The 22,234-nt window shown below is 39.3% G+C and overlaps 1 protein-coding gene across 4 annotated transcripts in view; it reads left to right on the top strand.

Annotated features, from left to right (window-relative positions):
* The window catches only part of SRGAP1 (SLIT-ROBO Rho GTPase activating protein 1), a 159,854-nt gene that overhangs the window by 49,796 nt on the left and 87,824 nt on the right, over window positions 1-22,234 (top strand). For all 4 annotated transcript variants that reach the window (XM_063447084.1, XM_063447083.1, XM_063447082.1 and 1 more), the window contains exons 2-3: window positions 6,564-6,759; window positions 15,730-15,892. In XM_063447084.1, coding sequence (XP_063303154.1) covers window positions 6,564-6,759; window positions 15,730-15,892 — 359 coding nt within the window. The remainder of the gene's footprint in view (window positions 1-6,563; window positions 6,760-15,729; window positions 15,893-22,234) is intronic.

Raw genomic sequence — 22,234 nt, 5'->3', positions numbered from 1 at the left:
CTGGAATTCTAATCAATCTCCCTTCTATATGACTGGTTTCTCAAGGTAGCAGTTGGATATTTTAATTTGACCGATGCTCGTTCTGTGTGTTTGGGAATGTCTAGCACTGTAGAATCTCTTTGCCATAAGGTAATAATAATCAATTAGGAACAGACTAAATGTAGATAATTAGAGGACTGTTCGGAAAATGTTAGTTGTATTTGGTCACTAACAGAGTCTTGAGGAGGAGGAGGGGGGGGAGGAGAAGTATGGTTAAAAAACAAATACCAATGGGGGCGCCACAATCACAAATCGTGTGTATAGTTACCATGCGTTTTCCCTATTGACCATATAAAGAGATAAAAGACAAAACCTACGGTATATGGTGAAGTATTTAATGACACAGTAAAAGATAAAAACAAGTATGTACACTCACAAAGGTAGTGGCACAAAAAGACATATCTGATTGTGCTTGAAAGCTTGTCAGCCCCTCCTGGGCGAAGTCCCCTTTAAGTGCGAATCCAACTTCAATGCCTTCATATAGTGGATACTTTTCTCCCAAAACTGTGTAGGAAGATGAACCAGGCAAAGATGAATGGTAAAGTTATAAATTCCTTATGGGGATGCTGGCAGCTTTTCCTCCGCTCAACACGTTTCATCCGGTGGACTTTTTCAAGAGCTCTAGGGAGGCGGGGCCTGACTCTCATGGTGGAGAGACGCATTTCAAGAGAGCTCCTACACCATTCTGACAAAATGGCTCTTTTGCACGCTTCTTTGGCTTAACCAAGCTGAACTGAGAACGGGGCTAGCTTCCTGACTCACCTGACAAGCTGAACAGCGACTGGAAATACATTGGTAGCTGGCTCACCTCACTGTGGTTAATGCGGCCTAGTGCACATCGGGCGGGAGAGGTGTGCCCGCTCTCTAGACTCTCTGCACATCTTGATTTTGAAGCCCGGCTCAACACCCTCTTTGACTTCTGAAGGCGTCTAGAGAGCGGGGCTAGTGGACGGCAAACAAGCAATATCCCTCGTGAGCTTTGAGCCAATCCAAACCAAAGAATCCTTCCGCGCCCTCAGAGGGAGCATGGCACCAAGACCAAGGCGCATCCAAATACGGCGGAGACGACCAAGCCGGCACAGCATTAGGGGAGCTGAGCACCACCAACAGGTCAACTCCAGAAGGGGACTTATCCTGCTGTCTCTCAGGGGAGTAACTCGCTGCAGAGGCCCTCTGGCCCACAACTGGGCTCATCTCCACGATCTCCCACATATGGTATTGTTTATCTTATGGTTTGTGTAGCTTTCTGCAGCCTAATAGCAAGGATTGTTGAGCCTGTGAAGCCTAATGCCCTATTTATGCCCTGGAAGCCCTTAGGTGTTAAGCTACCCATCATCTCTGTGTCTGGAACACATTCTCCTTCTATCTTAAATCCTGTGTACCATTCAGACACGTACAACTAGCATGATTCCTAATTTGTTTATTCCCCATGTCTAGAATCTCCTATTTTTTATATGTTGTGTCCTGGGACATGTTTGCCTAGCCTGATTTTTCTTTTATATTCTAAAAATGTACAGTACCATCGTAATGCCACACAACACAACGTTCTTGAATGTATTTGACATCACGCAAAGTGTTTTCTTCTGTTGTTTGAAGCTATTGTGGCATTACAAGATTCTCTGTTCAAAAATAAAGAATATAAAAAAAATAAAAAGTCTTCAAATATTATATTTTAACAATTTGTGCTAAAAACCCTGTTTTCTACTAGAGATGTCTCCTCTTTAACATTTGTTAACAAGTAGGGGCTAGATACGAGTCCCAATATCCAGGTAGTCACACACCTAACATTTTATTCCTAACTCCTTCGTCTCTGGTTTTATGCCTTGCTGGTACTTTAAATTCCTCATCTGACTCCTAAACCCAGATTTAAATGTTCCAAAATCTTGAGAGTTTGTGAAAAAGGTTAAATAAAAAGTATCACCGTGCACTAAGATTTATTTTATTTATTGTAAGCGACATTGACATGTTTTTCAGACATTTTCTTTGTTGTGCTTAAGGGCATTCAATAACATGTTAGAAAATATTGGTGCACAAAGGAAATCAGTTCCCTGCTGCGATGTTCATTAAATTCGCAGTGTGTATCTCTTTTGTGTCTTGCAAGGCGAACCATAATTTCTAGATCAAGCAAAAGGAAAAGGCTTATGTTGTGCCTTTCCAGATCTCTGTTGGATATAATGGATCTCATGGATAATGTGAGCATAAAGCTTTGTCTCTAATTATCTCTAAAATATAGGACATTTAAATCTTAATCGCCGACTGTTGTAATCATTTTCAGAATTTCCTGTGTCACAGCATTGTGAATCTCTAGTGTTCTTTCCTTTAGCGAATTGTCCTGCTCTGTTTGCTAGATATGGAAAACATAGAGATTTTTTTTGAGTAGGATGTGGTTTATCTGAATCAAGTTTATTTTTTTTTATTTTTTTTTTTTTTCTCTCCTCAAAGTAAGAAAACTAAATTTCCCCATTTCAGTTGTTTTTTTTCTTTCTGATTTAGATTAATTTTATTTTCCTGCCATCCCATCTATTGTAATTTTGTTCAACTTTTTTTTATTTTTCATCAGAAATGATTGGAACAATAAATGTTGACATGCATTAAAGGACCACTATAGTGCCCTGAGGGTGCCCCCACCCTCAGGGTCCCACTCCCGCCAGGCTGAATGGAGAGGAAGGGGGTTAAGCACTCTCCTTTCTCCAGCGCCGGGCTCACTCGGCGCTGGGGACTCTCCTCCTCCTTTGGCCGTCATCGCCTGAATGCGCATGCGTGGCAAGAGCCCGCGCGCATTCAGCCAGTCCATAGGAAAGCATTCTCAATTCTTTCCTATGGACGCTGGTGTTTTCTCACTGTGAAAATCACAGTGAGAAGCGCAGAAGCGCCTCTAGCGGCTGTCAGTGAGACAGCCACTAGAGGCTGGATTAACCCATTTGTAAACATATCAGTTTCTCTGAAACTGCTATGTTTACAGCAGGCAGGGTTAATCCTAGATGGACCTGGCACCCAGACCACTTCATTGAGCTGAAGTGGTCTGGGTGCCTAAAGTGGTCCTTTAAAGTTCTGTCCCCGAATAGGCACTGGATATATGATTTATGACATACCTATATAGAAGAGACTACTTCCAGTACACGGTTTCCCCCTGATGAAGATGCACGTGTATCTGCACCGAAACGCGCGTTGGGTTGTTTTTGCTATGGGGTGGTTATTTTTATAATTTATTTTGGGCACTTCACCTCACAATGTTGTTACACTTTGGTAAGTGAAGGAGTGATTTATCCACTGGAATTATGATTTTATAGACTTAGATTTCAAGAGAGAGATGCTTTGTCTACATACTCCTATTTTTCCTGTATAAACTAATCTAAGTTCTGTAATCTTTTCAGGAATTGATGCTGGTATTTTTCTATCCTCTCTTTCCCATTTTATAACCGTATTTTCAAAGGCGAGATTTAAGTTTTATAGTGTGGTAGATGGTAGTTTTTTGTTTTTTTTTTTGTTTTAAATAAAGCCTATAGATACACACCCTTAAACTATTTTTATGGTATGCCGATTCTAATGTCTACCACTTTATTTCTGCCTTTATAAGGCTTGAAGTTCTGTCCCAATGTGCCAATGTGTCTATAACTTTAAAGACTGATATGTTAATCATAATAAGATACTGTTTCTACTTTCCAGGCAGCAACCCCTCACAGTGTGAGAGGTGTGCATGTTTCTCTGTTTTGATTTATGATGTATTGACATTAAATGTAAAATTTAGACAAAGTACTTAATGTCAGTTCAGCATCACCATAAGTTCATTGTAACACCCATACCTGGTCATTGCTTTGTCCCGCTCGCACAGTGAAAAGATTGTCCCTTTTTGGGGACACTTAATTGGCAGAGTGTTATAGATCAATCCCATAGATGGCATCCAGACTCCAAAGCAGGATGGAATTCTCTTGACTAGAGTGTTTTATCCTGGTGCGCGAAGGGTCTGCCTGCAGACCCACCAGCCAGTGTACCAACGGACACATTAAAACGCAAGTATTCTTTGCAAAAATACAACAAAATACAAAAAATTACTCACCCCTCTAGTGGTGGTGGTACTTTTGTGTATTTCTCATTCTCTGGTCAGAGGCCTGGAAGTCTGAGGGTTCTGTGCAGTATCTTAGCTGTTCCTACAACTACACTTTTCTGGAAAGTAAGCTTAAATGTCCCACCTGTAATCTTCTGAAGCCACTCCGCAAATATTCGGGTCACAGCCCCGAGTGCTACTGTCACACCAAGGATTAATACTGCCTTCAATTCCCATCAATTCTTGATGTTTGTCTATTTTCTCATGTTCCTTCTTCCTCGTGCTATTGGGTATTGCCGCATCCATCTATGCACTCTTTCACCACAATGTCATGTTGGTTGATCAGCTCGTCTCTCTGGATCTGAAAGTCCCCCAGGATCATAGCCCTGTCATTCTGAACTGTATCTTGGCTGGTGGTAAGACTGGTAGCTTTTCTACGATCATCTTTATTTTATCTGCTGTTAAGCCATCTTGGTTCAGAGATTCAGGTTGGCAAGCCTTTATAAGTTTAGGTTTGGATATGGAACTGTATGATGTTTTGTGTAGTCCATCTAATGCTAGTTGTGGCACTAGCTTCCTCTTGCCAATGTTCAAACGTTGTGTAACTGTTTTAGTGTTATAGTAGATGAAGTTCCTCCATAGTTCCCACATATGTTTCATGTAGCCCCTCTCGCTGGGTCTGCGGTTGTAGTAGCAGTCAAGCAGGTCTAGGTTCTCATTTTGTGTTCAGGAATGGTTTGTTCCGGTATTCCACTTGTCGTCAGGTTGCCCTGGTTCCCTAGCATCTGGTGCGGCGCTTGTTAATCTGGTTGATGTCAGAGCTGCCATGACTCTCTTGGCTTGTGTTGCTCTCAATTTATTGTTTGTCTTTGATCAATTAGGATTGTCAGTCATTTTTCATAGATTTTGTTTTAGAAAGGTAAGCATTAAGTTGTTCAGGTAAATTCCCCCCACACCCTCCCCCCTTTTCCTTTTTTTTCTTCTTCTTCTAATGTTTAACAACCAGAAATGGAGCAGCTTACTTTTTTCTAAACTCTTGCCAGACAGCATTAAAGACATGCATTCGTTGGAACTAAAGATTGAACATCCACATTACTTGCAAACTACTTATTTAGAAATACAAGCTCAACATGAAAATTACCACATGCCACAGATACGGTGCCAGTTGGCATGTTTTCAGTTTCAAAAGAATATTTCTTTCTTTTTTTTTTTTTTTTCCTCTGTACATTCTAGCATAGTTAGATGTGATCTATTCAAAACACATTTCGTCTCATCAGACACAGAAAAGACTTGCTGTTTCTTGTTGTAAAAGTTAAATGACAAAATAGCTCTGAATTATTACTGCTTCTTGTGAATCATTCCACTGATGCTTTCAGTTTGTTTAAGTTCTAAAGCTCAAAGATGTATAATAGCACGCCCGAGGTCATCTCATTGGATTGAGGACATTATTACCTCTGTATTGTCATTGTATTTTCCTGCTCAGTATGATTTATTGCAGCAGCGCTCGACCGAACATAAAAACATACAGATTTGACATTACTGGACATTTTTCTGCCTTGACCATGACAAATGCTGATTACAAAGCTAAGATTTCTACGTCTTGTTTGTAATCCGCTGATATTCTGATTTGTAAAGCGCAGGGGGTTGTGGAGGGGGGGAGGTTTGTGGCTCCCAAACAGCCACTAGAGTCACTTACTGCAGTTTCATGAAGTTTGACTCCGTAAAACGACACTGGATGTCCACACGCTTTGGCTGAGGATGCCCAGTGCATTGCAAATCCCCGTAGGAAACCGTTCATTCAGTGATGGAAACGGGCTAGTGGTTTAAGGGGGCAGAGGGACACTGTAGTGTTAAAGAGTTCTTTAACTTGAGATCGAATAACTGCCATTCGTAAAGCTTTGATTCAGTCCACTTTGATATTTTCTTTGAATAGTGAAGTGTGTGTTTGTTTTTGTTTTTTTAAAATTAGTCCTGTATCTATTCATCTGTATTGATTGGGTTTCATGACTCAGAATGGGTTGATTTTTGAGTACCAGCGAAAAACCTAGTTTTTGTCTACCATTTGGTAGGCAAATGATTTGGGAAAAACCAGAGGTAATGCGGCCATAACTACCTAGCACTGTACAGTTAAGATATTTTAAGTGCTGTAAGTGTTGTTATGACTACATAGATAATCAATAATACAGAACACTTATATGTTTTACTTGATTCCATGATAAAGTTTCTTCATGTTTCCCGTAACTAAATCTTATTTGATAGGAATCTGATGGCTATTCAGTGTTTGACTTAGCTTTATCTAAGGCAATCTGTCAGTTTTTTTTATTTTATTTTTTAAGATGGCTATATGGCATTTTTTTGATACATACCAAAAAAACAAAAACAATTTATGGGTTTATGTTATGTTATGGGGTTCAAATAATCGTAATTTTCAGTTTCAGTTTGTTTTTTAATTTTTATATATATGTCTTTTTGTGTGCAGAGATTCGGGCTCAGCTAGTCGAGCAACAGAAATGTTTGGAACAACAGACAGAAATGAGAGTTCAACTGCTTAATGACCTGCAGGACTTCTTCCGCAAAAAAGCAGAGATTGAGACAGAGTATTCCCGAAATCTTGAGAAACTCGCAGAGAGGTTCATGGCTAAAACAAGGAGCACAAAAGATCATCAACAATACAAGTGAGAATTATTTTCTTTTTGCGTCCTACAAATAATCATTCAATGTCATGACTGTAAGCTCATTTTAACGGGGTCCTCACCAACCTATTGTTCCTGTAACATTTTGTAATTGTCTCATTTATTGTTAAATTACTACCTTCTATAATATCGTATAGCGCTGTGGAAAAAGTTGGTGCTAGATAAGTGCCCATAGTAATAATTGCAATCATATTTCATATAGTGACTTGTACAACAACTAGTTTCGACCAGAATTTTTGGCAGTGAAAGGGCGATCTGTATGTTGTGAATATGTGCTTGTGTATAGACCCATTCTTGGTGTGTTTGCATGTGTATGCATCAGAAGCATCAAAATGTTTGACGATCCAAGCACCTTTGCATGGCTTATAGTGCAAAAGGGTATTATTTACCCTGCCCCCCAATCGGCCTTCTTGCTGAGATAATCACAATTTGATTCTCTGAAAAGGCAGTGTTTACATGAAAATGACTACAGGGAATGATTAATACTCACCATAGTATAAGCTAAAGTTGAACTGGTGACTATCGTGTCCCTTTAACTTCAACATGTCACTCGGGCATCAAATGAGTAATATATACCACCTCCCTTGATCATACAAATATTTCTGGAAAACCTTACTCCCTATCTGACTCTCGGAGAGACTCCCGGTTGCTCTGTGGCACATTGAAATTGTGCTTAGCCAGTCATGAAATGGCTTATTCAGCAATTGAGAGCTGTTGCTGGGAGCTTAGCTACATATACCATTATTTATGGCATTTACGTTGAGATCCTGTAGACCAGAGTAAGAGTCTACTGATAACAGGATTGTTAAGACCATCAAATTATGATATCGGGTTTAAAGGATCACATTTATACTATTTCATAAACTGCTTACATGACAAAACAGTACTTGGGTAAACAGGGATGTTTGAAAATGAAATGTGTCAGTTTATTAGGTAACTGTAGCAGAACAACAGGCTACACTTAGCATTCCTGTTATCATCTCCCATGCTTTACATGATGCATCAGAGATTGGCTGACCGTAGTGGCAAGAGTATTCATCAGTCCTTAAAGGGAAACTATAGTGCCAGGAATACAAAGCTGTATTTTTGGCACTAGTAAAAACAAAGAGAAAGTTACCTGCACTCTGGCCTAAGTCCCTATGTACATTTGACGTGGCAGGTGAGCTTATATTCAAATGGCAATTAGAATAAAACTAAAGGGCCTCCAATTTGTTTAAATGTACATAGGCATTTTGGCCAGAGCGCAGGGAACTTTCTCTTTGTTTTTACTATGTATTTTGCACTGTTCGATACTAAGCTACTGCTGCTATAAGCGCGGTGCTTTATTTTTGTGTTTGTCTTCCTGGCACTATCGCTTCCCCTGCCTCTTCTCTCCCTTGCGCTTGTCTGGGTGAATAAAGGGTTAAAAACCCTTTATTTACTTACCTTATCGCAGCACCGATGTCTCTCGGTGTTGGGACGATGCTTTGCGCCTTCCGACATCCCGCGACAAGGGGGCACTAATGTGCACGCGCGGCATTAGACCTCCCCATAGGAATGTATTGAATTAACGCTTTCTGTGGGGAAAAACTCTGACGCTGGCTGTCCTCATGCAGATTGTGAGGGCGTCCAGCATCAGATACCGAACCAGAGGTCCGTTTCGATCCAGGAAGCCCTCTGGGCAGATTAAGAGCTGCAACGTAAACATTGCAGTTTCTTTGAAACTGCAATGTTTAACATTGCAGTACTAAGTGCAAAAGGGACAGTGCACCCAGATCACTTCAGTGAGCTGTTAAACCCCCAAACCGTTTACCTAATAGAAATAAATACAGCATATCTTGTTTAACAAGATTATTGCATCATGCATATTTAATTTCTTTGTGTTGTGCTATTTATCTTTAAAAATGACATTTACGAAGCCTGTGAGATAGCTATGTGTGTATGCACTGCATGTCGTATGACACGCATCCCCCCTTTTAATTAGTTTTGTTACCATATACATGATGAGTTGGTGTTCTTGGATTACACTGGATTCAGCAGTAATCTCCCCTTCTTCCCGGATTTGTTTATGTTGTGCCCAAATCCCCTGTCATTTGCTAGTGGCTTTTATATTTCTCTGGACATTCAGTTCTGCAGCTGTTTTGACATGTATAGAAAATCTGACCCCCTACCCCAGCCCAAATGGTACAGCCTGTGCTGTAGAGGAACTCCACGTTGTAAAGCTAACGGACCTTGTGCTTGAGTTATTTCAAGCGAAGGGGGCTGCACACTTGACAACAGATTGTCACCGGGCAGCTGCTGACCAAAAGTATGACTTGCATTTATAAATATGTCCACTAGAGCAACAGCTGAATTAAAATGCAGTTCTTGGATAACTTACATTTTTGTCTAATACCTGTCTAAATATTGTTTTCTTAGAGGCCTCTTTAGTGTCATCAACCGCATGGTATGTTTAATACATATCTAGTCGCTATAAATGGATGAGAGACGTTGAAACGTGTTTGAACTTGTTCAAGAACAGATGGGTCAGTCAGCATATCGACACTTCTGATTAAATCCACTATTATTGTAGGGACCTCACTATTAAATCTGTCTTTCTGTCTCAATGTATCTAATGTATACATTTACCATAAATCTAGAACGCAGTTTTATTCCATATTAGTTGAATGGTAATTTATTTAAAATTGTTTATTACTTATATGTCCGTAATTATTGCCACGATAAGCCAGAAAAAGTCAGTGCGTAAACCCACTGTTTTGGAAACTGCTCAAAACTTGCTCGACACAGATCTGGGGAAAAGTCCTATAGCCTCTTAGCACCATAACTATTACAAAGGGCTGTAGTTATTATGGTGCTTAGAATACATTTTTAAAAGGTACAGCAGCCATTCCTCCGATACACACATTGACATTTTTAGGTCACTGCTACATTGTTCACTTTATTGCATTTTTGTCATTCAAAAATAAGAATTTCTAAGAAGCATTTATTCCCAATTTTTAGCGAGCCCTTGATTCAAGGCGGAAAAGGAAGGAAGTGTGAGAAATGTATTTAGAGAGAAATGGAGTTGAAGGACAGCTGGGCACTCTTGAAAACTTCAAAAGATCTATTTATTTTCTTTACAACAAACGTTAGCTCTGCCACTTTGTAGCTCCACATGTGCTTGTATTTTGAATAGTTCCTTCTGTTTTCTTACATCATTCTACTTGTAAGAGATACAATATGGTGTCAGCATGGTGCGGAAGAGTGACGCAACTGTTTTAGTCTTTAAGGCAGCTTAAGGTTTTATAGTCCCATTTATTTATATATATATATATATATATATATATTTTTTTATATTTATTTATTTTTGAGTGCATGGAGAATGTTACATACATGCCAGTGATGCCACAACAGCAGTTACCGGCCATTCGTGGTTAACAGAGATACGGCATTGATTAAGACTGCACAATTTATTTATTTTTATAGTAATCAAGCTTGACTTTAAGTAAAACGTTATTAAGAAAAAATACAAACATATATGAATATCGGCCCAACAAATCTGCCTTAAAGGTAAAAACAGTTACATGCCTGCGTATCCAAAGCAAATGTGTTTTCCGTAAAGCTTGCTGATGTAGCATAATAAATGATAAACTTCGCAATTTAAGAGGGGTATGTCGAGTTTTAAGGAAATTATAAAAAAATACTCCAAAATAACATTATGCTGAGGACGTGATGACGGAGCGTGATGTGAGCGCGCGCAACCAGGAGGTGGAGCTCAACGGGGGTAACGGAACGGGAGGAAGGCGCAGCCATGAGGAAACTGCGTCTACCGCGAATATGATTATGCCGATGAGATACAGCCACGAGGAGATGGCGTATACCCGAATATAATGTATAAACGTTTCTGTGGATCTTGGATAACTGGATATCCGACGGACTATCTACTTATCTGCTGGTAAATACTTCATGAAATATTTTGAATGACAGTCTGGACAATTTGACTCAGTCGTTGATACCCCCTGATATAATAGTTAGAACTGCAAGTATACAGAGTGGAACTTAAACGTCTGATTTTCTTGACCTGTATTACTGGATCCCATTCAAATAAATGATTATATAAATTAAGATGGGAAAAATAGCAGTAATGTAAAAATGCAAAAAGGGGTTTAACACTCCAAAAAGTCTATGATTACAATAGAAAAAGAAAAGGAAAGGGGAAAGAAAAGAGGACAAGAAAGAGAAAAAGGGAAGAGGAAAGGAGGGAAAGAGGAGAAAAGAAAAAAAAAAACATTCAAATGGATAAATACGGTTTAGAGATCTGAGGAAAAAGAAAAGATAGTAGGAAACAGTTAAGAAAATCTGGCTCCTGATTTCTCTCTATTGTGCTTAGTGAGATAATACTAATAATGATGGCTATGCCAAAGATTCCTAAAAAAAAACAAGGAGGTTAAAAAAGATAACAAAAACGAAAAACTGGCTTCTAATTTTTTCTCACCACATAATAAGCAAAGTGGAGATTTATCTTTTCTAGACCATCAACATTGGAAGATAAAAGAAGCTCAATAACCAATTTCCAAGACTTTATAAAGATAAGTCTAGATAACCAAACTGAAATTTTTAAGAAAGAATTGGAAAATAGTACTGCTCAGATGACAAAACGAATGGAAGAAATCAACAGAAAGATTGTTAAAGTTGAAGAAAATCAAGAGCAAATAGTTAACCATTATAATTTAATCACAGAAGAACCAAGTAAGATGAAGGCGGAAATCGAAAATTTAGAAGATCGATTTAAATATGATGGAAGAAAGAATGAGAGCTAAAAATATAAGGATAAAAAATATTCCAGAAGCCATTTCTCATGATGAAATTAAAGACTATTTAATTGGTCTGTTTGCAGCACTAAATTTACAACTCCAAGTTTCGGCAGCGTGTATGGAAAACATATACAGAATTAAAAAACCCCAAGGAATCCAGAATGCCTTTCCTAGAGATACGATTGTCACTCTTCATTCCCTGATTTTTAAGCAGCAAATAATTAATGCAATAAGAAACAAAAGATTCTCAGAAGATGATAAATTCAAAGATATCCAGATCTATCAAGACCTATCCAGAGCAGTAAGAATGGAGAGAAAAAACTATTTTGAAGCGTTGAAACCACTGAAAGAAAGAAATATTGGATATCGCTGGGGACCAGGCAAGGCTATTACAATAAATTGGAACGATACGAGAAAAGTCTTTTTGAACCCAAAAGAATTAGAAGATTGGACAACTCAGCAATTTAAATAACAAAATATAAGGAAAGAAGAATGCAAGAGGTTTAACGAGAGAGAAAGGGTAAAAAGGAAACCTTCTTCCTCCTTAGTGTGAGGAATTCATCGGTTTAGTGATGGTTAATTATGACAATAATGCACGGGGGGGGGGGTGAAATGATGGTAAAATAATTGTTTAAATGGGTTAGAGATGGGTTAATAAGAGAGCTGAATGTTATATCTGATATGTGAAATGAAATAATTGATAAGTAAAAAAATGTGAGATTTTCTATGAAATATAAATACACAAGGCAGAGTTTGAAAGGGGATATATAATTTAATACGATATAACAATAATTTGTAAAGATAAGGTGGAGAGGGGATCACTGGCAAAATAATATGTTAAATTAATTAATAAGGGAGAACTATTATATTTTCACTAATTGATATGTGAGATATATGTGGCTATGGAGGATTTTGATAATAGAAAGTAGAAATATACAAGACGTAATACAATTAAGTAGATTGAATAAAATGTCGTGTGCACAAATTTGAAAAGAAAGGGGGGGGAGGGAAAGAGGAGATGAATTTCTAAGTTTATAATATTTTTATAAAATTTTGGTCTGAACACATTATGGTTTGCAGAAGAAGTTTAAAGATTATGAAATAATGATTTAACACGTTTTTTTTGGTGTTTTTTTTTCTCCCCTCTCTCTTTCTCTGTGGGTCTAAAGAGAGGGAAGGAAAAAGAATGGCTGTATAAATATATAAAAGAGTTCTGATTGCCCCTAATGAGCTTCCACTTTAAGGTCAGAGATAGACCTTAGCCCTAGACATTACACAAGATATTGCCTAGGCTTACAGGTTGAGGAGATATTTATTATCAATTTTCTCAACAAGTAAGAATGAATGAGAATGGGTCTCTCTGTACTATGAGAGCTCAGATGTGTGTGATTTGATGTGGGAGGGATGGCAGCAGGAATAGGAGTCACTTAAGACAGGATTAAGTGGTCATATGAAGGATATGAAATAATCTCACAAGCTTCCCTGAATAAGAAAAAAAAAAAAGAGGAGTGACCATAATTCTTTCGAAAAGAATAAATAGAGAAATTATATATGAAGAAGTAGACATAGAAGGACGGTTTCAGATACTAATATGCAAGTTGGAGGAGAAAGTTTATACCTTAGTAAACATATACCTCCTAAACGTATTACCAACCAAATATTTCAAAGAGATTATGGAAAAAGTAGATAAAGTCAAAACAGGGTTACTAGTAATTTCGGGAGATTTAAACTGTGTGTTAGACATAGACTTAGATAAGAAAACCAAAAATAATAAACTCATAACTAAATATCTGATAAACCAAGCTAGGATTCTGAGAAATACACTTCTAGAAAACAATTTACTGGATATATGGAGAGTATTTAACCCAGAGGAAAGAGAATATACGCACATTTCAAAAGTACGTTCTTCACTTTCCAGAATAGACTTCGTGTTGGGGAAAGCAAATCTAGTAGATCAAATAAAAGATATAGATATATATATATATATATATATATATATATAGAAGAGAATATCTGGACAGACCATAGCTATATTATTTTTACTATAAATGATGTTAAAAATATAGACCTAATACAACTTGGCGCTTAGACGATGGTATTCTGAATAATAATAAAGATGAATTACAAATTAGAGAACTGATCCAATTGTACTTTAGAGAGAATAATTCAGAAGAACTTCCGATAACCACTATATGGTGTGCATTTAAAGCGGTGGTATGGGGCTATCTGATTAAACTTAAAAAAAAGATTCAAAGAGATAGAGGTCAGACTAGAGAAAAATTATATATAGAATATTATCTGTTGGCCAGAAGAAATAAAAGATTATTAAACATTGAGTCATCTAAACAACTCTTTGAGATTAAAATGAAAATAGAAAAAATGGGAAAAGAACGAATAGAAAAAAAATCTAGAAAGGATGAAAATACATTTCTATTATGATAACAACAAGATCAATAAATGGCTAACTAAAAAAACTTAAAGAAACAACAAATGGTAAAAAAATAGGATCAGTAGTATTAGAAACGATTCAATAACATGTAAAAAGCCAGAAACCATAGCAAAGGCTTTTCAAATATATTATGAAAAGTTGTATAACTTACCTAATCAACCAAAAGAAGAGGCAATAAATGATTATCTGAGGGAAATTAATTTTCCTAGGATTTCTAAGGAACAAAAAATAATGCTTAACGCTCCTCTCCAAATTACGGAATTTATAGGTGCCATTAAAAAACTTATGAATTCTAAAACTCCTGGTCCAGATGGTCTGACCAATAGATTTTATAAAATATATGGAGATATTTTGGTAGAATATTTGACTAAAACATATAATGAAATCTCATTGAAAGGTATAGGTCCTAAAGAATTATTATATGCAAATATAATCCCTATACATAAAAAAAGATAAGGATCCTCAAGAATTAAAGAATTATCGCCCCATTTCACTTATCAACGTGGACTCCAAATTATTTTCATCTATACTTGCATATATGGGACAGGGACAGTTTCACGCTGTTTTGGGCCTCTGGCTGGGCACTGTTGGGCAGGATAGTGGAGCAGCGGCCGTCCGCCCCACTCACCGCCAGAGAAGGCCCCGACTGGGACATCGAAGATTTCTCCTCCAGGGGACTGCAACTCGGAGTCAGCCTCTCCATGGATCCAGTGCTCCCTTTGCACAAAGGACCAGTGCTGCCGGGTTGCTATGAAGTTGAAAATTGTAGGTTAAAGGCTTAAAGTTTAGTAATTTTCAGGAGCTGAGCTTTCTTGCAACCGTCCAGCTCGGCGGCCCGTCCCCGCCCCCCGTCCCATTTATATTTTGATCTTTTTTCTTTAATGATTTTTAATCCCAGAGTTTAAGAAGTTGATTTATATAGGACATAAAACGCCCTTCCATTTGAATATTGTAATCAGTGGAGCTCCTTTCAGGGACCACAAAACACTGTTTATTGTCTAGGTAGCATGGTTAATTTTGTAGTAATAGATTAATTAAATTGGTGTACACTCACGGCGCTGAATGTGACTAATTACTTTGTTTATGTATAAAGCAGCTGGGCTATCTTGGTATAAATTAGAATCTGTAATGCTCAGTTTAATAGAAGAAATGATCTGTTTTGTGGAGCTGGTGCCTTTATTATGCCACGAGTGAATGACCCAGCAAAGTTTAAACGCATTATACATTATGTCGCTATCCTACTATTGACTAGATTGATAGATGGTTTGAAGGAGGTGTATAGCTGGGGTATTTGAAAGAGCTCTAACAAAAAGTGGGTCTTTTGGGAGATTGGAAGTGGTCTGTTCCCTAAATTCCTTTCATTTGATCTTCGTGGGGTACTATGTGAAGAAAGTTTGGCAGTGGGGCTGTTATTGAGCATAGGATGCCAACCTCTGCAAGGTATAGCTTGACAGATTCCAAGAAAGATTTAGTTTAAAGAAATCATGACCTATTAGTTGGTATAAATGTGGGCAATAAAATATTCTGCAACCTAATTAAGGAAAGGTATGAATCAGAAATTCACTGTGTTCTCACTTTTTAGTAAATAACAGTGTACGTGTGATCGAATATGCTCACCTTACTGGCAAGGTTAAAGTGCTTGTGTCCTGTTTGTTTGCTTTTCTGCCTATTCATAGATTGAGGCTCTGTTCTTGGCTGTATTTATTAATATCCTGTTTTACTAATCCATAGGAAAGACCAGAACCTACTATCTCCTGTAAACTGCTGGTACTTATTATTGAATCAAGTGAGAAGAGAAAGCAAGGACCATGCAACGTTGAGTGACATCTATCTAAACAACGTTATAATGCGTTTCATGCAAGTAAGCGAGGATTCAACACGGATGTTTAAAAAGGTAATGTGCACATGCATAATTAAGGAAGATCTTGAAAAGTAATATATAAATAAAATAATATAATCTATTAAGATTATATTATTTTGGAGACAACATAAACCATAAGGCAGATTGTGATTTCTGAATTGCTCAGTACTCTGAAAAGACATTATTTTTCCCTAAAGGGACTATAATTACCAATACATCTTTAGCTTAATGACACAGTTTTGGTCTTGCGGTCTCACTGCTCAATTCTCTGCTATTTAGGTGTTAAATCACTTTGTTTTTGCAGCCCAAGTCACACCCCATGCATGTGACTTGCACAACCTTCCTAAACCATTCTAAAGCAAGTTAACATCGGATTTATAATGACTTTTTTTTTTCTCCATGCAAGCTGTCAGACACTGCCAGGGAAGTAGTGGCTAGGGCTGCATGGACAGAATCACAAGTGATTTGTCTACTAGATGGCAGAGAATTGAGCAGCGAGATTGCAGAGGCATGATCACCAACTGCTGCATTGAGCTGTAGTTGTGTCTGTGACTATAGTGTCCCTTTAACTTACAGTCCGGAGTTTATTTAAATTTTTTATTTTTTCTTCTTTTCCATTTTGCTTGTCCTGTGGTTTGTAGGGTGTTAAAAAAAAAAGATGTATGTATAGGTAGGTCCACTGACGCATTAAAAGACTGCCATGCATGAAACGAGCTCCCTGCTGCTATATTGCAGAAGTGCGCTTCTTCTTTCAGCCTACATCAGCTTGACACTGTTACTGAAGGCTTCTAGGAAGATGAGGAGGTTTAGATGCCCTCTTCTATTCATGCATCCTGTGAATAGGGAGCTTGCTGTGAGTTGCTGCTAAACCCTGTAATTGACAAAATTTCTATGCAGATTTGTAATAGTGAAACAATCATTAGGAACACTCTAATGGTGTCTGTAGGGATTTCTCCTCAGATTTATTCACTAGCCTTGGTGTAAAGTCACAGCTTTCAGATTTAAATTTCTTTTTATGTACCTTGCATAGTAATCTGGATTGGAAAAAGATTCAAGTCTATCAAGTACAACCCATCATCCATCTTTTTTGATTTTTCATTAAATATTCACTAAGTGATCCTGGACTAACATGCTGTTCCTCGTGGTTTTCAAAACCAAGCTGTCTTCATAATAGCGTTGTTTGCCTTGTAAAGAGAAGATGTACCACAGAGGCTCGAGATCCTTGTGAACTAAATTATCCTTGTAAACCATATCTAAGATGTTAAAATCCGACTACATACAAGCTTAAAACATGGGGACAGGGTGTCAGCACAGTGAGATCCAAGCTATTTCAGAGGTACATTAGGCAGTCTCAGTAGAGCGTCACAACTAAATAGACTCGCATCTCATGACCTGGTAGGTACTGTTAAAGTAAGTTGCCTCAACAACAAAGTCACGGGGGGATCGCTGTGCACCAACCCGCAGAGATAAGTGTAACTCATGGAAAGATACCATATTGTAGCATAACATTTGCATTTTATACCTCGCTCCCTGCTTGCATCTCCTGTGCAGTCCTTTCCCCTTTTCACATTTTAAACACTCCCATACACCTATACCACCTTTAGTACTGTACCCAAAGAGCAAAGATGAAACCAGACAGTTACCTGGACACATCTCTCAAACATGGCACACCTGAATCAATCCATAACCAACCTTTGGGCATTACTCCCTTTATTTGTATTGTGTCTTGCATTTTGTTTGTTTAATAAATGCAAAAACCTTCAATAAATATAAATTCAACTACAAACCAAGAATTTTTGGTGCTTTTTAATGGTTTTATTCAGCAGTGTGTTTATCAGATAGGTCCCACCCCACATTCCACTGCTATGACACTAATCTGTGTTGTTGCCTATTTCGATAAAAAGCACGTGGTTGAGCGTTTGCATTTTCCAGTTATATCCAACTGTCTCCATTACACATAACTCCCAACACAATTTTCACTCACTGCTTCCTACTCCATAGACACTCTGCAAAAAAATATCCTGAAAATGTCATGCAGCCTGATTCAAACACAACAGGAGGTGGAACAATTTTCATAACACCGTAAAGGTAACACAATGTAGCAGTCGTGCCAAAAATGCTTGGAGTCACTTTTTGGAAGAGACGGATAGAATATAAGTAAAGTATCAAATAAGTACTGACTAATAAGGTGACTTCAATTTGCGCTAAAATATATATCTGTTTAATGGCAATTTCAGTAGCACAACTAAAAAACATTGTCTGCGCAATTTCTGGGTGACTGGTTTACTTGAAGGGACATACATATAAATACTCAATCTCGATTCACAGGATGAAAATGAACAAAACATACATATAGTACAATATTATAAATATATTTGAAATAAAAAAAAAAACAGCTTGCTGGTTTTACTACTATTCTCCCCCTGTATAATACATATAAGAACTTAAAAAGTAAAATATATAAATACATAAAAAAAAAAAAAATCTATACCCAATTAATCTTGGAGAAATCTGAATAATAGGAGAATGCAATGAAAATATCTCCGACCACAAATCTCGGCTTTCAGTGTGAGTTTATCATCTCAAAAGGTTTAATAAAAACAGCTTTTCTCCTGGAAATTTTTGGACATTCCATTTACTCTCATTAGGCGAACTCAATGTAAACGCTTATAATGACCTCCTTTTTAAGTGAATCAGTTGGTTTCTTTTTACATCCACACTTGCTTCAACTTGCATTCAGATGAGCACTGCAGTGCACCCTCCAGGGATGGGCCCAACAAGTTTGCTCAAATTGTAGTGTTTCCAAGGACATCATGATTTCCTTGGAATTCTTTCACTCATTACCAGCATCTTGTTTGCATCTGTCATCTCTCCCCAAAGTTGAAGTAGGAAGCTGCTGTGTCAAATAGAACACTATGTTTCTTTAACTTTGTAATTCGTTTGCATTCTGAATGCCTGTGTGTGTTTAGTCCCAGTGCTGCACACCGGGCAGGAAGTCACAAAGAATTCGGCCCCCCCAAAAAAATTATTCATGGTTGCCATGCTGTTTTGTACGCGAATCAGGATTTCCCGTTTACTTTTTTCTTTTTTTTTTTCATGTGTCTTTGTCTCCGCATGTAACAAGCAAGTCTTTATGTACAATAATGTATTCGGTACTGTTAGTTAACACTCATTGGCCTGTGAGAAGTTTAGCTTTGACAAAATCAATTAATGTGAAAGAAAAATTTGACTGAGAGTTTGGCTCAAAAAGTAACTTTGCATTAAAAATAGCATAGTTTTCAGAGGAAGAAACCCAGAAAAAAAATATTCTGAACAAACTGTCCCATAGTGTTTCTTACTATGGGACAGTTTGTTCAGAATATTTTTTTTTCTCCCCTGTCCCATAGTGTCCCCCTCTCCCATAGTCTTCTCCTCTCTCCCATAGTCTTCTCCCTTCCTCCCATAGTCTTCTCCCTTCCTCCCATAGTCTTCTCCCTTCCTCCCATAGTCTTCTCCTCTCTCCCATAGTCTTCTCCCCCCCTCCCATAGTCTTCTCCTCTCTCCCATAGTCTTCATCTCTCCCCTCCCCAAAGACTTCATCTCTCCCCCCCATAGACTTCATCTCTCTCCCCCCCATAGACTTCATCTCTCTCCCCCCCATAGACTTCATCTCTCTCCCCCCCCCCATAGACTTCATCTCTCTCCCCCCCCCTCCCCTCCCCATAGACTTCATCCCCCCCCTCCCATATTCTTCTCTCCCATACTGTCCCCCTCCCCTTGTCCCATAATTACTTACCTGTCTTGTAGCGTAGGCCGGCAGCACAGGGCGCACCGCGGTACTGGAACTTGAATTTCAGGTTCCGGTTTCCGGCGGGACTAAAAGGAAGTGTGCACTCAGCTTGTGCACACTTCCTTTCACTCCTGCCGGAAACCGGAACCTGAAATTCAAGTTCCAGTACCGCGGTGCGCCCTGTGCTGCCGGCCAACGCTACAAGACAGGTAAGTATTCGCTCCATAAGACGCACAGACATTTCCCCTCACTTTTGAGGGGAAAAAAAGTGCGTCTTATAGAGCTAAAAATACGGTAATTTATTTTATGCTCAAGAAACTTTATTTTTAATTTTTTTTATTAAAGGGATATCAGAGTCACCATAACAGCTCAATGTATTTGTTCTGGTGAGTATAGTCGGTCCCTGCAGGCTTTTTGCCGTAAACACTGTCCTTTCAGAGAAAAGGCAGTGTTTACGTTACAGCCTAGGAACACCTCTAGTGGCCACTCCTCAGATGACCACCAGAGGTGATTTATGGGTCAGTGCAGCACTGCAGTTTAGCGGTAAACACTAAACTTTCCCTATAGAGATGCATTGTTTCAATGAGGAGATGCTGATTGGCCAGGCCGGCGATTGCCCCCGCCTCTTTGACAGTCTCAGACAATCCAATGCTTGTCTTATGAAAAAAAGCACTGGATTGGCTGAGGTCATCAATTTTGATGTCAGTCAAGGAGGCGGCTTGGGGGCTGGGTGGCAGTAGGAATAAGGTGAGTTTTCTAGTTATTAAGGGGGGGCAATGGAAGGAAAGCCATCTAAATGATGGTATTAAAGGAGCACTATAGGGTCAGGAACACAAAGATGTATTCCTGACCCTATAGTGTTAAAAAAAACAGTCTTGGTAGCCCACCGGTGATTATCCGTTACCGAAAAAGGCAAGGGTGGGATTGCTCATAGCCGTGAACTTGATGTTCAAGCGTAAATGAATATTGTTCACAAGCGTATGTTAAACTCTATCAATATATGAAACACTTGTTACGGTCTGCCTGTAATGTCGCAGAATGTCTTGGAATAAATAAAGAAATAAATAAAATAAAAAGTCTAGTCCCCCTGCCCCCATTTTGCCCCCCAAATATAGTAAAATCTTACTTGTTTTCAAGTCAGCAGCTGCTGACTCTGCCCCTTATCTGCCTGCTTACAGCTGACATAATCAGAAGTGATTCTGTGAGTCAATCACAATGCTTCCCCATAGGATTGGCTGAGACTGTCAAGGAGGCAGACCAGGAGCAGAGCCAGCACAAGCAAAACATAGCCCTGGCCAATCAGCATCTCCCCATAGAGAATACGTGAATCAATGCATCTCTATGAAGAAAGTTCAGTAACTCTGAATGGCAGTACTGCACGGTGTGTAGCACTGCCCAAAGAAGCACCTCTAGTAATCATCAGGGGATTGGCCAGTGGAGTTATCCCTAGGCTGGGTTGTGATGTAAACACTGCATTTTCTCTGAAAATACAGTGTTTACAGCAAAAAGCCTGAAGGTAATGATTCCACTCACCAGAACAAATTCAACAAGCTGTAGTTGTTCTAGTGACTATAGAGTCCATGTAACACTATTGGGTCACTTCTAAAAGTTTGTGTTCCTTTAATTTATTTAAGCTGCACCGGGTAGTAAGTATCAGTTGGGATGCAGTATTCTGTTCTGGGTATTGTGGGAAATTTGCAAGGAGTAACAAATGTTACATCTTGGCATAAAAATGTTTGGTTCTCTTGTCATATCTATATGATTCTTGATCTAATTTTGTTACAAAAATATATACCGTATTTATCGGCGTATAACACGCACTTTTTTCCCCTGAAAATAGGGGGGAAATCGTGGGTGCGTGTTATACGCCGATATCCCATAATTACTTACCTGTCCTGAAGCGTGGGCCGGCTTCACAGCTTGCACCGCGGTACAGGAACTTTAATTTCATGTTCCGGTTTCCGGCGGGACTGAAAGGAAGTGTGCACAATAGTGTGCACACTTCCTTTCAGTCCCGCTGGAAACCGGAACATGAAATTAAAGTTCCTGTACCGCGGTGCAAGCTGTGAAGCCGGCCCACGCTTCAGGACAGGTAAGTAATTATGGGAGGGGGGGGGGAAGTACACTATGGGAGGGGAGGGGGGGGGGGAAGTACACTATGGGAGGGGAGGGGGGGGGGGAAGTACACTATGGGAGGGGAGGGGGGGGGAAGTACACTATGGGAGGGGAGGGGGGGGGAAGTACACTATGGGAGGGGAGGGGGGGGGAGTACACTATGGGAGGGGAGGGGGGGGGAGTACACTATGGGAGGGGAGGGGGGGAGTACACTATGGGAGGGGAGGGGGGGGAGTACACTATGGGAGGGGAGGGGGGGGAGTACACTATGGGAGGGGAGGGGGGGAGTACACTATGGGAGGGGAGGGGGGGGGAGTACACTATGGGAGGGGGGGGAGTACACTATGGGAGGGGGGGGGAGTACACTATGGGAGGGGAGGGGGGGGAGTACACTATGGGAGGGGAGGGGGGGGAGTACACTATGGGAGGGGGGGGAGTACACTATGGGAGGGGAGGGGGGGGGAGTACACTATGGGAGGGGAGGGGGGGGA

This window comes from Pelobates fuscus, chromosome 3 (assembly GCF_036172605.1).
Source record: "Pelobates fuscus isolate aPelFus1 chromosome 3, aPelFus1.pri, whole genome shotgun sequence".
Classification (NCBI taxonomy): domain Eukaryota; kingdom Metazoa; phylum Chordata; class Amphibia; order Anura; family Pelobatidae; genus Pelobates; species Pelobates fuscus.
This window is presented reverse-complemented; position numbering and strand designations above follow the sequence as displayed.